This window comes from Humulus lupulus, chromosome 5, assembly GCF_963169125.1.
Source record: "Humulus lupulus chromosome 5, drHumLupu1.1, whole genome shotgun sequence".
In the NCBI taxonomy this organism is placed as follows: Eukaryota; Viridiplantae; Streptophyta; class Magnoliopsida; order Rosales; family Cannabaceae; genus Humulus; species Humulus lupulus.
In genome coordinates, this window is record NC_084797.1 from 243,829,870 (window position 1) to 243,846,832 (window position 16,963).

The window sequence follows — 16,963 nt, forward strand, 5'->3', positions numbered from 1 at the left end:
TCATAGATATCTATGTCTCACAAAAAGAATAGTTTTTGTTATTGAAATTGTATGGTAATAGATCTCTACACAACTTGTATATGATAAAATTCTTTTATTTTTTTTGTCTTCTTATTGTCTTGTATTATAATATTATTGACCCCAGCATCCGTGACTTGACATATTCTTGTCTTTTCTAATTATTATTAATAATTTTAAAATTGATAACTATAGCTAAATTGGTAGCCATCGGTGACTAATTAGTTACTCAATAAAATAATATTGGCAACTATCATTAAGTATATATATCTTTATAACACATTAAAATCCACTAGTATAATTGGTAACTTCTTGTAAGGGGAACTCAAGAAAATGACCTCTAAATATCCTATTATATATGATAATCATATACTAATTTAGGTGACGTTTGGTTGGAGATGAATAGGATTATAATAGAATAGAAATTAATATGAATAAAAAAAATTGAGAAAAAAATTATTAATTTTTTTTCAATCTTACATTAGAATGGTTTTTCTTGCCATTTTCAAATGAAATAGTCATTCCACCAAACAAATGAATTAAATGAAAATTGATTCATTTCCATTTCATTACCCCCAACCAAACATCACTTTAATGTATTTTACAAAAATAATCTCTAATCCACCTAAAATGACATAAATACCCTCAACTCTTTTGGAACCATGATCTCTCTATTGTCTCCGGTCTCTTATCTTCCCTTCTCTTCTCCTTAAAAAATTATGTACTTAAAATACAAAAATACAAAACACCCTCCTCTATACTTATACATGAGGGTTTGTTTGTATTTATTTTCATATGATTTTTTTTTTGAGAAGAGACTAGATGAGAGGGCTAGAAATGGTAATTGCAAATGATTTGTGGGCATTTAGGTCATTTTAGATAGGTTAAGAGTTAGTTTTGTAAAAAATATTAAAATGGGTTTATGGTTACAATAATAGGGAATTTGGAGTTTCCCATAATTAGTAAAACGAGGCATGAGCATCAATAAATAATTGTGTACCTTCATAATGAGTTACTAATTTGTTAACAGTTGATAACATAAAAACTAAATTAATAACTATTGGTAATTTATTAATAAATCATAGTAACTAAATTAGATTTGTTAGTTATCATTTCAAAATTATGTTGATAGCTCATTGAAACCATCGATTACATAATTGGTAACAATTGATAACTCTGTCACCAACTCATTATTAGTAACTCAAATGGTAAATATTTGAAAACTTTTTGTCAATATCTTATCAAAACTATTAGTAACTAAGTGAATAACGATCAATAACCAATTGAATTAAAATAAACTATCGAGTGAGTTATCAATAATAACCATTAATGGAAAAGGTATGTTTTATTTTAGCTATGACGTTTTTGTGTTTGTTTGAAATAAGTCAAACTATATCCAATCATACACATATACAGAAGACTTTATTATTTTTATAGCTATTAAATAAAAATTACTATATCATCCAAAAACACACATATATATATATATATAAAAGAGTAATGATAGATGTTTTTTTAATTTGCAAAATATTTATAGTTGATATTATTTACACATGGTCAGGCCGGCCTCCCACCTGTGCCTAGGGTCCTCATATATAATGAGACTCAATTTAAAAAATATATAATTTTATATATAAATTTTGTATAGGTCCCCTATCACTCAGTGTGGTGTGTAATTTGAGTATGTAAATTAAAAGTGTATCTATCATATATATATATATATATATATATATATATATTACTTTATTATCATAATAGCTATTAAATGAAAATTAATTTCTATGTCATTAAAAAAAAAAAAACATACACATATAGAAAGCTATATTATTATTATAGCTATTGAATAAAAATTACTATACACATTAAATACTCCAAAGAAGTATCCACTCACACTCTTGTAATAAATATGATAGGTTTACTAAACTCTAATCAAAATTGGAATAAATTAATACAAATAAAATATAAAAGAATGAGAATTATTATTTGTATTATGTTATTTGCTAAAATTGTCTTGAAAGGACATTAGAAGTATTTTATCTTATTTACATGATCGAAAAACATATTATAAATATTTTTTATTTTTAAATAAAAAAGAGATATCATTTTATATTTTGCATTTCGAATTATAATATGACATTGTATTAATGATTATGATATTAATTGTAATGTGACATTATTATCCTATATTGAATAATTCACTCTAACATTATAATGGTCTTGATTCGATACAAGTATGGTTAAGTATATTTTAATTGTTTATAATGGGTTTTAACTAGGTCTATTCTAGCACTTGTTCTACTTAAAATTCTTGCCTATATACAGTCTGTACTTATTGGGATATTCTCATATAAAGAGTTTTAACCTGATAAAATCTAAACTTTACTTGACCCAATATATAAAAAGACCATTCCAATAATTCAATCTAGAATGCACCTAAACTTTATGAGTAATGATATCTGCATTCAAAATATACACTCAAACATTACACACAGTGGTGTGTCAGTTTTGCATAACCAATTGCATTTATTAAAACTGTGAACCGCAATTTTAAAAAAAGTGATATGTTATTGTGTGTAATGTTTGAGTACATGTTTTTTGTGCATATATCATTACTCAAACTTTATTAGGTGCAAATTAGTATATGACATAATCACAGTAGCAACACAACATCAATGGACACCAATTGAACATGAAAGAAAGAACTTTTATTGATGATGTTCTAACTCGGATTACAAGAGGATATTTACAAGTCTTGAAAAATAAAAAAATCTAAAGAACTAGTTAGAATTCTGTACAAGACAATTAATGAATGAAATGACTAACTAGCTTATTTATACATTTCGGACAAAAACCAGAAAACTAAAAATAGTTAATGGAATTTACTGTCAACTAACATCAAGGATGATGTGGCATGAGTTAGATCACTTCTCAACAAAATCCTCCTTGATCTTGATCATGCCACTGATGTGAATCAACACAGATGTTGATTTGCCATTTTGATTTGAAGGAGTTTTAACCACAACCCTTAGGAGTAGGAGTTCTAGGCAGTGCTTAAATTTCACTTGAGTCACTGTCTTGGTAAACATGTTTGCAGGGTTGTGGTTTGTGTGAATTTTCTTGACTTGAACATCTTGTCTTGAGATCACATCCCTAATGAAATGCATCTTGATGTCAATATGTTTTGACCTCTCATGAAACATGGGGTTTTTCATTAGGTGCAGGCACTACTACAAAAAAGACTTTTTAGGACTCGCGGGGCGCGAGTCCTAAAAGAATATTTTTAGGACTCGCATTGTAAGTCCTAAAAACAATGCGAGTCCTAAAAGAATGTTTTTTTAGGACTAGCATTGCGAGTCCTGAAAAGTTTTATTTTTCTTTTTAAAAAATTGATTGGTGGGTTTTGAATCCGGCGGCGAGGCTCCGGCGATGGTGGCGGCGCCAGCATTAAAAGGTGGTGGTTCAGAAAAAAAACTATTGGGTTTTAAAGCCCAAGAAGCAAGGAGTATGGTGGTGGTGGTGGTTCAGCACGTGGTGGCTCGAGGTGGCCGGAATATGCTCGGAAAGTTTGGGAGAAACCCATGAACAGCCGAAATTCAAGTGCTCCGTTGAGGGCCTTAGGCCGCGCGTGAGGTCGCCATCTCCAGGGGTCGGGGGTTTCGGGGGGCAGCGCTTCCACTGGTCTGGCACGTGGCGGTGGCCGGGAGAGGGGACGGCCGCATTCGGCGTTGGCAGTTTGGGAGAGAGGGAGAGAGAGAAGGAACTTTGGGGAGAGAGTGAGAGGGAACCGAGGAGAGAGAGTGAAAATGGGTTGTGTGATTTTTTTGCTTTTTTTTTAATATATAATAATAAAAATTTTGTTAAAAAAATTGGAGGGAATTCGAAATTTTTTAAAATTTAAAATTTTATGATACACATAAGTTTTTAGGACTCGCAATACGAGTCCGAAAAATATTCTTTTAGGACTCACGTTGCGAGTCCTAAAAAGTCCAGGAGGTGTTTGTTTAAAAAAAAACTCAAACTTTTAGGACACACATAATTTTTAGGACTCGCTCCGCGAGTCCTAAAACAAATTCTTTAAGGACTTGCAACGCGAGTCTTAAAAAGGTCCAAGAGACTTTTTATGACTCGCAGTTATGTGAGTGTCCTAAAAATGTGTTTTTGTAGTAGTGAGGGCACTTTGATTGTCACAAAAGAGAGTGACATCCTCTTACTTGAACCCCATCTCATTTGCCAAACCTTTTAGCCAAACAGCTTCCTTGATTGCCTCAGTAGCTGCCATGTACTCAGCTTCAGTTGAGGATAATGCCACTACTTTTTGTAGATTTTATTTCCAGCTTACACATCCTCCTTGCATTGTAGACACATACCCTGTCAAGGATCTTCTGGTGTCTACGCAGCCTGCATAGTCTGAGTCCACATAGCCAACTACCTCTAATTGTGACTTGTACTTGGAGCTATAGGTTAGGCCTAGATCAAGTGTCCCTGCAATGTATCTCATTATCCACTTAAGAGCACACCAGTGCTCTTCTCCAGGATCTGCAATGAACCTGCTCACAATGCTCATTGCATATGCTATGTCTCGCCTTGTGCAGACCATAGCATACATCAAACTTCCAACCCAACTGGCATAGAGTATTGAATCCATAGCTGCTCTATCTTGTTCTGTCTTTGGAGACTGATCTCTGGATAGCTTGAAGTGAGCAGCTAAGGGAGTTGACACTGGTTTTGACTTGTCCATGTTAAACTTCTGCAGAACCTTTCTAAGGTAGCTTTCCTGAGTCAACATTAGTGTTTCTGGCCTGCTTCTTTTAATCTCAATGCCTAGGATTTTCTTAGCTTCACCTAGGTCTTTCATCTCGAATTCTGACTTCAATAACAACTTCATGTCACTAATCTCACTCTTGCTTTTCCCTATTGACAGTATGTCATCTACATAGAGAAGAAGATAGAGTGTGTTGTTGAAGTAAACACATGGGTCATAGGCACTTTTGATGAAGCCACTTCTCATCATAAACTCATCAAATCTCAAGTTCCATTGTCTAGGAGCCTACTTCAAGCCATAGAGAGATTTTTGTAAGAGGCAGACCTTGTCCTTGTCATCTTCAAAGCCTTCTGGCATTCTCATGTAAATTGTCTCATCTAATTTTCCATGGAGAAATGCACTTTTGACATCCATTTGCTCAATCTCTAGATCTTCAGTAGCTGCTTTGGACATGATGGCTCTAATTGAGGCTTGTTTCACAACTGGTGAGAAGATTTCATTGAAATCTACTCCTTCTCTTTGGGTGAATCCTTTGGCCACAAGTCTGGCCTTGAATCTTCTGTACTCATCACCTGGTAGACCTTCCTTTACTCTAAATATCCATTTACAGCTTACAAGTTTGCACCCTTCTGGTTTTCTCACAACAATCCAGCTCTTGTTCTTTAAGAGTGATTGTTTCTCTTCATCAATGGCCTGTAGCCACTTTGCTCTATCCTCGCTGTTTATAGCTTCCTCATAAGTAGCTGTTTTTGAGTTTTCAACATCACTAGCAATGGTTAGAGGATAAGCAATGTAATCAGCAAAACCAAACCTGGCTGGTGCTCTTGTTTCTCTTCTAATTCTGTCTCTGGCGAGTTGGTAATTGTCAAGAGAGCCTCCTTCTGCCTGATCATCTCCACCAATTGGTTCTAAATTGCATTCCTGAGCTGGTCTTCCCTCATCTGATCTCATCTCCACTTGAACCCGTCTTGCCTCTAAACCAGGTTCAGGTCTATTTTCTTGCTTCATAGCCATCACCTTCTCATTGAAGATCACATCCCTGCTGACTATGCACTTTTTGAACCCATCTTCTAAGCACCATAGCTTGTATCCTTTAACACCATCAGGTTACCCCAGAACATGCATTTAATTGCTCTAGGCTGCAACTTGTCTTGTCTGACATGAGCATAGGTAGTGCAGCCAAATACTCTTAAGTTATCCATCTTAGGTGCTTGACCTGTCGACATCTCTTGAGGGGTTTTAAACCATATTGCTGCAGATGGACTTCTGTTAACCAAGTAGCAGGCTGTTTTAACAGCTTCTCCCCAGAATTTTCTCTCCAAACCAGCACCCTTAACATACATCTGACCTTCTCTATTAGAGTTCTATTCATCCTAAGCTAATCCATTCTGTTGAGGGGTTCTTGGTGCTGATTTGTGCATTCCAATTCCAACTTCCTTGCAATAGTTTGAGAATTCATTTGAACAAAATTCTAATCCATTGTCCGTCCTCAGCTTCTTAATTCTCTTTCCAGTTTAGTTTTCAACCAAAGTCTTCCAATCCTTAAAAGTCTTGAAAGCCTTATCTTTAGATTTGAGCAAGTGCACCCATACCTTCCTTGAGTAATCATCAACAATACTCAGGAAGTAATTTGCTCCACCCAAACTGGTCACCTTGGAAGGACCCCACAAATCTGAGTGTATATATCCCAGAGGTTCTTTAGAAGTGTGCATACCAGTGTTGAACTTCAATCTGCAGCTTTTGCCATACACACATTCCTCCCAAAATCCTAGTTCACCACTGAGTTTTCCTTTGAGAATTCCCTGTCTTTAAAGTTCAGTTAGATCCCTCTAACTTACATGACCAAGTCTTAGGTGCCATAGCTTGGTTTCATCAAATTCTAGATCTGATGTAACAATGTTAACACAGCCAGTCACTGTTTCACCATTCAAGAAATAAAAACCATTCCTAAATTCTCCTTTCATAACTACTATAGAACCTTTCAACACCTTTAGGGACTTATCATCAATTCTAATAGTGCAACCTTTCTCAGTTAAGACACCAACTGACAATAAGTTCCTTTTGAGATCAGGGACATACCTCACATTCTGCACTATTCTTTTAACTCCATCATGCAGCTTGAAGATGATTGAACCCATTCCATGAATTGCACAAGCTTTGTTGTCACCAAGAAGTACAGTACCACCCTTCTTTTCTTCAAGATCATAGAACAACTCCTCGTTGGGGCACATATGGAATGAACATCCAGAATAAAGAACCCATTCATGACCTGAATCCACATTTGGGGCCACTAACACATCTGCAGATTCATAGCCATCTGTTACTACATCAACTTCTCCTCTTTCTTTACTTTTGTTGTTTTCCCTCTTGAGTTTGGCTTTCAAAGCCAAGCATTCATCTTCGAAGTGTCCCTCTTTCTTACAATAGTAACACTTCTTATATGTATGCCCCTGGAATCACCTTTTGGATTCGACTTTGGCTTCTGATTCCCCTTGGAATTTCCCTTCTAGTTCTTGTTTTCTCTGTTCAGTGATTTTCCTCTAGCAAATAACCCTTCACCATTGTCATCTTGCTTGTCCTCTGTTCTCTTCTGTATCTCCTTAAAACTCAAGGTAGCCTTCACCTCGGACATGGTCAGGGTTTCCTTGCCATAAAGCATCGTGTCAACAAAATGCTCATAAGATCTTGGCAAGGAACTCAACAAAATAATGGCCTGATCTTCTTCCTCCATTTTCACACGAATGTTGCAGAGATCGAGAGTGATCTTATTGAAATCATCTAAGTGTTTCCTCAGATCTTTACTCTCATCCATCCTGAGAGTATACATCTTCTTCTTCAAGTATAGCTTATTTGCCAGTGACTTCTTCATGTATATGGAACCGAGTTTGTTCCATAATCCCAATGCCTTGTTTTCACTTGAGACTTCTCTCAAGACTTCATCACCTAAACTGAGAAGGATAGCACTATGTGCTTTGGTTTCAATTTTTCTCAGTTTCTTCTTGTCTTCTCCAATTTCCTTAATGGCTTCTTCGTCAATGGCTTCTGAAATTCCATTGTGTACCAGTAAAGCCTTCATCTTGATTCTCCATAACCCGAAATCATTGGCTCCATTGAACTTCTCAATCTCAAATTTTGTAGCAGACATCTTCTTGGTGATTCTTGAACCTTCAACCTTGAATCTTGATTAAGCTAACCTGGCTTTAATACCACTTGTTATGATTGGATCAACCATAACAATCAAGATAGGTTAGCTCTAATGAGCTATGTTCATTCACAGTAGCAACACAACAGCAATGGACACTAATTGAACATGAAAGAAAGAACTTTTATTGATGATGTTCTTACTCGGATTACAAGAGGATATTTACAAGTCTTGAAAAATAAAACAATCTAAAGAACTAGTTAGAATTCTGTACAAGACAATTAATGAATGAAATGACTACTTATCCTATTTATACATTTCGGACAAAAACCAGAAAACTAAAAATAGTTAACAGAATTTACTGTTAACTAACAACAAGGGTGATGTGGCATGAGTTAGATCACTTCTCAACAGTCTCCACATAACTTACACAATCTTTTTCTTTTATTACTTTCTCTAATTCATGATACATTTATTTTTGTGTTATACCACACTTGTTTGGGAGATTATGGGCTTTTAAAACCTTTATTCTTCATATAAAGTGCTAAACTGTACTAGTCTTGATACACTAAGCTCGATATAAGTCTTAGACAGTGATAGGCTATACGACTAGTCCCATTTTTAATACAATAGTTTACTGGACCCAACAAAAAAAACTAAGTCTGATCAAGATATAAAGACAGGATTGGGTTCTATCATGTCTTTTAGAGAAAATGTCAAAGTAGAAAACTCAATTGTCTAATCGAGCTTGACTAAGTTTAATCGAGTTTTGTTGAAACAATGTCAATTAGAAAACTCGATTAGCTCTAGTAAAGTCTTTACTAAGTCTAGTCTAAAAGCTGGTACATATATCTTTTTTTTTTTGAGTTTTATACTCTAATAAAAATCAAATTTCTTTATAATCTTATTTATTATCAATAAAAAAAAAAAAAATCAATTTTGGCTTGGTCAATCACTTTGCTCACATATTTTATTTTCATGATTATTTGTTTAATATAAACTTCTATTAAATCTCGAGCATATAACTAATCGTATTTATAGTGACGTAAGTTAGTCCTAAGATTAGTCAATGCACATGATTTACACTGGCTTGTCAATCTACAATATAATCTACTTACATTGTAGTGTTATGTTCTTTCCAGAACATTAGCAAAGTAAATAAAATCGGATGTATTTGTTACATCGGACTGGACCGATATTGACAGTAGATAGGATAAGTAAACATACTGTTATTATCTATTCTAGTCATGTCATATAGTTGACCATAAGGCAATTCAAACTCAATTTGAGTGGTTAGAATTCTAATTGATTGTACTATTTGAGTTCTTTGACTTGTTCGTTACCAGCTTATCATACGGACTAGCCCATACTTACATCTTGGGAACTTGGTAGTATAATTGAGTGGGAGTGTCAATCATAAATATGAACATCTATAACTTCTAATGAAGAAGTAAAACGATGGTTTTCTTTTAGTTTGGTTCAAGGTGCTAAATGATAGAGATCTCATTTCATTAATTAATATTAGTTTACTGAAATATCATTTACAAGGAACTAAGTGTTTTAAAGATAAAATACAATGAAGACTAAAATGGTATTTTAGTCTCATCATATCATTGTACACTGTCTATAGAGGATTGAGTGACAATTATGGTTGTAACAATGGATAATTAATAATGTATTTATATTGGTTATAGAGCGTTCTATGAATTCAAGAGTGCAATTCTGAGTCTTTAGTGGAGTCACGAATAATTAATAAGTTGGTAAATTTATTTGTTAAATTTATGATAAATTATTGGAGCTTGATTTCATAGGCCCATGATCCCCATTGTACCTTGGATAAAATCATCTAGATAGTCTCAATTAATTGATTTAATTATCAAAGTTGATGAGGTCAATTTTGAATAGTTTTATAGAGTTATACAATTTAGAGAAGAAAAGAGATTTTAGGGCGGATTTATTAATTAAGACAAATTGTTATCTAAATTAATAAATAAGTTTAAATCAAGGTTGAAATTATAAATAATTAATTTGATAAAGGATTTAAATAATTATTTAATTAATTAAATCAATAAAAAAATGATACACGTCTTGATTTTAAGTCTAACAAGCTTATAATTAAATGAGATATTTCACGGGGCTAAAGCCCATGAGAATTTCGACCTAATAGCTAATAAATGAACTAATTGAGCATATAAAAAGAATGCTAAGTGAGAGTTGAAACTAGAGATTTTTGAAAGACTATTTGACAGATGATCAGAAGATCTATTATTGACGCTTTAAGGTTTTAGACTCTCCCTAGCATAAGTCATTTCTATTATTCTCTTTGTATCTATCTTATATATGTGTTGAGAATTGTCCACTCTAGTCTAGGTGATTCTAAATCTTGATGCTTTAAGGTTTTAGACTCTCTCTAGCATAAGTCATTTCTATTCTTCATTTTGTATCTATCTTATGTGTTGAGAATTACTCACTCTAGTTTAGGTGATTCTAAGAATACATTGGAAGACTGTGAAAAATTTTGATGATCGGTTCAGCTTCTTGGCGATACCCTACTACAGAAATGCTTAAATTGTTAGAGAAACTGAAGGAATGATTAAAACATTCCTATGCGAATAATGTAAGTAATATTATCATTATGTTGTATAAGTTTTCCCAACACTTCTTTCTTCCATCCATAAATTTTACCTAAAAAATTAAGTAAACTTCTAAATAACATAAAATATTAATAAAATTTCAAAGTTTATCTTTCAAATGATATTTGAGATTTTAAAGAACAATAAGCACATTCTAAATAGGCTGCTGAGCTTTATATCATTAAAAACCTGTAAAATTGCCTAAACGTGATCAAACTAAACAATGTGGGACAATTTTAATTGAAGATGAGAGAAGTTTTACTTTTTGGTGATTTTTTTTAAAAATAACATATATGTTATCCCAAAAATTTGAAAAGGATGATGTGGCAATAAAATTGACACATGGCATGAATTAGTTGGGTGATCTGGCTCAGCAGTAGCCCAATACATCAGTTAAGAAGTTGGACTGCTTGAGAGTCGCATAGTCAAGTCAAACACACCCGAGGAGAATATTTGGGCTAAGGTGTGCTTGGCTCAGACCCCAGTTCGAAGACCCAATTGTTTGGTTCAAACCCAAGTCCAAGGAGCTTAAAGGAGGGGTTTGGACTTTGGCTCGAGGGATAAAAGCAAGAGGTCCGATCGGACCTTAGCTTGAGGAGCCTCTCAAGTATTTGGCTCGGATGTGTCCGAGGTAAGAAGGCAGCTTCTTTTGGCTCGGACATGTCCGAGGTAAGAAGGCTCGGACGTCTCAAATATTTGCCTCGAATGTGTCCGAGGTAAGCCTCCCAAGGTTTTCTAAGTGTGTGGCTCAGACGTGTCCGAGGTGAGTTTCCTAGGTGGTTGGCTCGGATCCATCCGAGGTAAGAAGCTAAGGAAAAGAAGACCCATGCAAGCCAAGAATTGAGACTTAGATTTTGGCCAAGGAAAGGCTACACAATGTCCGATCTGACATGGTTGAAGACGCCACAGGGAGAGATGCCTCGGACTTGTCCGAGGTGAGATGCCAAGGAGGGTGGCTCGGACCACCTTGGTCCGAGGAGAAGGCCACAAGGTCCGATCAGACCTTGATTGGAGGAGGTAGGCTCGGACCTACCCGAGGTGAAAGGCCAAGGGAGTTGGCTCAGACCACCTTGGTCCGAGGAGAGCCAAGCATGCATCACCTTGAGCCAAGGAAAGCTTGAAGAAGTAGTCAACATGCATGTGAGACTACGTCAAAATCCCCGGAACGACTTTAGCAAGAATCGGTCTGGGCACTCGGGAATCTCTCATTCCTCACTCAAATTGAGGAATATGTTGTATTTTATATATTTTTTGTAATTGAAATATAAGATGAATAATAAAATATCCCTATCTAAAGGGGATATCAGTTGAGTATCTCAGGCCTATAAATAGAGGGTTGGTGGGATCGTAAAGGGAATTTTCGGCAAGTTGAGAGTTAATCTGTGTTCTAGAGAGAGAAAGTGTGTTTTTCTTGAGAGAACCCCTTTTTTTGTATTCTGGAATATTTACACGAAGAAACTCAGTTGACACTGGTTCATCTGATCTTGAGTGTGAATACAGTAATAAAATCTCTAAGTGGATTAGGCTATTACCGACTATCGGGGCTGAACCACTATAAAATCTCGTGTTATTTACTTTTTGTTCATAAACTGTCTGTGTTGTTTTATTTCTCTTGAAGGCTATATCGTTTTTGACGTTATCACGTCGTTGGCTAAAAACACAGTCAACAATATATATTTTAATTTTTCAAATATAAACATTTTTTATCAAGAATATTCTAGAAATGTTAAAAATTTTAGCAAAAATGAAAGTAAAAAAAAATCTTTTTAAAAGATTATGTAACTAATAAAATTCTCGCTCATATAAGGTCAGAGAATGAGACCTCATGTTATATCTAGTTTGTATAACTATATTGGTTGAACAACTCAGTTGAAATCCAAGGGCCTTGACCTAACTATTATTTATGGAATCAATTCCATTCGGTTCTTCTATTCTTGTATCTTTCAATAATGTTTGTGTTGTACTATACCAGAAGACTGATTTCTGATTCTGAATGTGATATGACTGACTGTTGATGAAGTAATGAAAATGCCCTAAGGCCATAAAGGTTTCGGTTTTACTATTAAAAGGCATGATGCTCACGTTGCTGTATAGGCTTAAATCCAATACCAACACATGCCTTGTTGTAACAAATAAGCATACAATAAAGGTTGAGTGTGATTTTTGGATGTGTTCAAATGGTGCACATAAATAAAAAAATAAATATGCTTTGGGTGAATAATACCTCAAAATATTTGAGGGTTCAATCCGAAAAGAAGAAATAAAATTAGGGTTTATATATTTTTTTTAGCTTTGTGTTTTTTCTGATTATTTGTTTTGACTTTCTATTTTAAAAAATTTATTTTGGGCCATATATTTTATAAAATGGTTCAAATAGACTCTTAAACTCAATTTTGATGAATAAAAAATTGAATATAACAACACAGTTTTTAAGCGGAATGATTTTATTTTTGTTCTGAATTGTTAGTTTGTTAAATTATTTGTGATTTCAGTTGAAAAAACTTTGACTAAAATCGGGTTTAGGGTTCTATTTGAACTATTTTACAAAACATAGGGTCTAAAAAGTAATTTATCAAAATACAGGGTCCAAAAAATATTTTTTTAAAATACAAGGTCCAAACAAGTAATGTGACAAAATACATAGTCTAAAAATGTATAAACCCTTAAAATTAAAATATACTTTACTATTATAATAATAGGATTTTTCGGCGCGATTTTTTTTATAATCGTGTTTATTCTAGTTATTTAGAACATTTTGTAAATTTTCGGAAAATTCTGAATAATTTACAGTGTCGAAAATAATGTTCAAACAGATCGTTGCATGCGAACTAATTTTTTTTATGCGCAGGGAAAACAACATGTTTGAACCTAGTTTTCGATACTGTAAATTATTTAGAATTTTCTGAAAATTTGCAGGATATTCTAAATAAATACAATATACATAGTCATAAAAAAAATAGCGCTGAAAATTATTCACGATAGGAGAACTTCTAGCCCCAACCATAGAAACACCCTATAATAATAATGATAATAAATTTTTGTTTTTTTAATTATTTGTTAGTAATTCCTGAGTAAAAATAAATTTCTTTTAAATAAACATATTGTAACTTGAAATTAAAATTCAGAAATGAATAATTGATAATTGGCACATTGACACATATATATATATATATATATATATAGCTCAACAAGAACTTTAAATAGTTAACCTGAATGGTAAATAACACAATGAGTCCCACGTGAGACAGAAAAAGTAGGTAGAAAAAAAAAATATTTTTAATATATGAATTCTGCAGAAAACATAAAATCATCAATAACTTTGAGAGTGTTTTTGGAATGGGTTTTTATAAACAATGGTGTGATTGGTATTAGATTTAGATTTAATTTTATGTTTTCAAAAACTCAAATTGAGTGGACCCACTAAAATATATGATTGGTATGGTGTTTTTGAAAATTGTATCCTAATTAGAATTTTAATATTGTGTTATAATTTAGAAAACGAGAAAAACTTGTTTTCTTAGTTTTATAAAATTATTTTCTAAAATCCCACATATTTTAGTTTCTGTTATATTTTTAAATTTAATACCAATCACAGATTTAATTTTTTAAAACTCAAAAACAGTTTACTGACATTGAACCAATCACATTTTCAAGAACATGTTTTTAGTCACTAAATTCAGATTTTCATTTCAGAATCCACTTTTCAAAAATACAGTTTTCCAATAGCGAACCAGTCACACCCAACCACTCAAAATTTCTCTGTGATTCTCTCAATTTTTAAATTGTAAAAACATAAAATTTGATTTAAATACTAAATCAATTAGGTTTTAAGATAACTCTTCCAATTCTACAAGTAAATTCTTGTCAATTTTATGTCCGAGTCACATGACTCATTAATTGCATGTTAAATATCAATCTGTTATCGTAAAATCTATTATTTTAATCCCAGTTTTTTGTTACATTATTTGTTTGGATCTTGAAATTTGACAAATTTTATTTTGTATATTGTGTTTTGTAAAATAAATCCTAAACGGAATTTTGATAAAAAAAAAATTGAATATAACAACATATTTATTAAACAAAATAAATCTATTTTTGTTTTAAATGGTTAATTTAATGAATTATTTGTAATTTTAATTCATACAAATTTGAACAAAATAGAATTAAGGATTCTATTTAAACTATTTTGTAAATCATGGCTCCAAAAAGTTTTGTCATAACACAGTATTCATGCAATTAATTGGACAAATCACAATGTACAAAACTTATAAACCCAATTTTTATTGCATAAGTAGCAACATTAGCAGGCAATCAATAACAATTGTGTATTGTCGTTTTACTCAAAACAATAGGATCTGCAGTAAGCAGCTATCACCATCTCAATGTGTACTACTCTACAGGGCTTTACTATTCACCAAAAGATGAAAAAGAAAAAGGAAAAAGCTCAGGACACTGATAACTACAAATCATTACCAATAGATTTTACATAAAGAATGAATAATTTGGTATCTGAAGTGCCAAAACAGAATTATGTGATTCTTTTTCTTCATAAAACACCAACCTAAAGAAGTTCAACACATTGGTAATCAACTCAGATGTGTTCAAAATCAATTGGCAGTTGCTACAATGTGATGAAAATTTGTCTCATTAATCAAAGTAGGGCTTCTCTTCTTTCCCATCAAGTAAATTTACCAGCTTGAAAGATAGTATCTCAAATCCACAACAAAAGATCATCATCGTCATCAGCACCAAGAGCTGTGCTTCCTTTTTAACCATTATATTATTGAACATATTACAAGATTCTCATGATATAAATACAGACAAAAAAGCAGAGGGAAGCTTTTTCCATTTCAGCATAATGTGAGAAAAAAGGAAGAAAAAAAACTCGTTGAGGAAATTCATCATATACCTTACTATCATAGATAAAAGAAGACATATACTTAGCTTAAACCAGAGGCGTTTCGAAGTATATCAGCTACAAATCGGGCAAAGGACCAAACCATTCTCATTACAATCTGGGCACCTCACAACTACAGAAGAAGACCCCTGTTTCGATTGACCCATTTCTTCTTTGACCACCATAACCATTTTACAGCTCCCATTACACTGAAAGCAAGGCAAAAATCTCACATTTCCACAACCTTCACAAACCTCCCCAGCTCTTCTTTTGGGTAACCCTTCAAACAGCTCCAGTAACAAGCCCTCTTCTGCGATTTTCAAAATCTCTTCGGCTCCACCGACGTACCTCCCTCTGACAAAAACTTGGGGAAGAATCACAGCTTCTTTTCCCTTCTCTGTCATCAAATCCTTCAGCTCATCTCTGAACCCACGATCCATCGAAACGTCTCGCTCGGAGATTATAACTCCGGTGGCTTCAATCGCTGCCCTCACGGCATTGCAGGCCTCGAAAGTCCTCCGAACGCCTCGAAGCGTGGTAGTGTAAATGACGACTCTGTCCTCGCCATTCGGTGGGCAAACCCTTTCGTACCGATCCAAAAGACTCTTCTTTTCCACTGAAACGGGTCTCGAAATCTGGGAAGCAGCAGTTTCTTCGAATCGGGCCTTGAGAATGGCGGATCCGAAGAGCCGGTTGGAGCGGTTCGGGTTCGAATTCTCCTTATCGGAGAAGAGCTTCGTCGGTGGCGGAAGCGGGGAGAATCGGAAACTGTCGGCGTCGAGACCCGCCATGAGCTCCCAAGAGTTGATGACTTCGGGGTCGGCTCGGATGGGACTCGGGTCGGACCAGAGAGACTTGGGCTCCGGAGGAAGTGGGCTGGGGTGGGTGGAGCCCATTTTGAAACGAATCGGCGGGGTCGTCGGAGCAGTGAAATTCCGAGAAGGTGGTGGCGGTGGGGGGTCGAGAGTGAGAAGGCCATAGGTTGAGGAGGTAAGGGAAACGATGTGGTGACTGAGTGCGGAGCTTCCGAGTTGAGTGAACTCGTCTTCATGGTTCAACAGATTAGAAGAAACACAACCCATTTTTGAACGAATGAGTTCGAGTTTAGTTTGAGAAGAGACAGAGAGTGAGTTAATGAGTGAGTGAGATTCAAAGTGAAGACAAAAAGGTCAATTACATGAGATGACTTTTTTTAGATTTTGAAACCTTTATTTCAATAATAATAATTATTAATTTTAATTCTTGAATTTATTATAATTAATTTATTTATTTGAACGCATGAAAATTATTATTATTATTTTTTAAATTAGTAAATAAATAAATAACTGTTGTTGGGGGGAGTGGGGTCTGGTGAGTCAAAAGGAAAACGGGCTTTGAGCGCTAAAATTCAATTCAAATTTGTTGAGTAGTGCACGTGGCATCGAATGAATTGATTAGTAAACATTAATTGTGGGACCCATTACCAATTTCCTACACATTTTTTTAATTAATTAAGGGTAAATACTTATTTA

At 34.1% G+C, this 16,963-nt stretch overlaps 2 protein-coding genes across 2 annotated transcripts; both read right to left on the bottom strand.

Moving 5' to 3' along the window:
* Nucleotides 1-4,342: 4,342 nt before the first annotated feature.
* On the bottom strand, nucleotides 4,343-5,026 carry LOC133780199 (retrovirus-related Pol polyprotein from transposon TNT 1-94). Its single transcript, XM_062220068.1, has one exon. It carries the CDS (start codon nucleotides 5,024-5,026, stop codon nucleotides 4,343-4,345), a length of 684 nt encoding a protein of 227 aa, XP_062076052.1.
* Nucleotides 5,027-15,010: 9,984 nt separating this feature from the next.
* LOC133778712 (uncharacterized protein At5g39865) lies at nucleotides 15,011-16,605 on the bottom strand. The gene has a single exon (XM_062218720.1). It carries the CDS (start codon nucleotides 16,532-16,534, stop codon nucleotides 15,527-15,529), a length of 1,008 nt encoding a protein of 335 aa, XP_062074704.1. The 5' UTR covers nucleotides 16,535-16,605; the 3' UTR covers nucleotides 15,011-15,526.
* Between the last annotated feature and the right edge of the window lie 358 nt (nucleotides 16,606-16,963).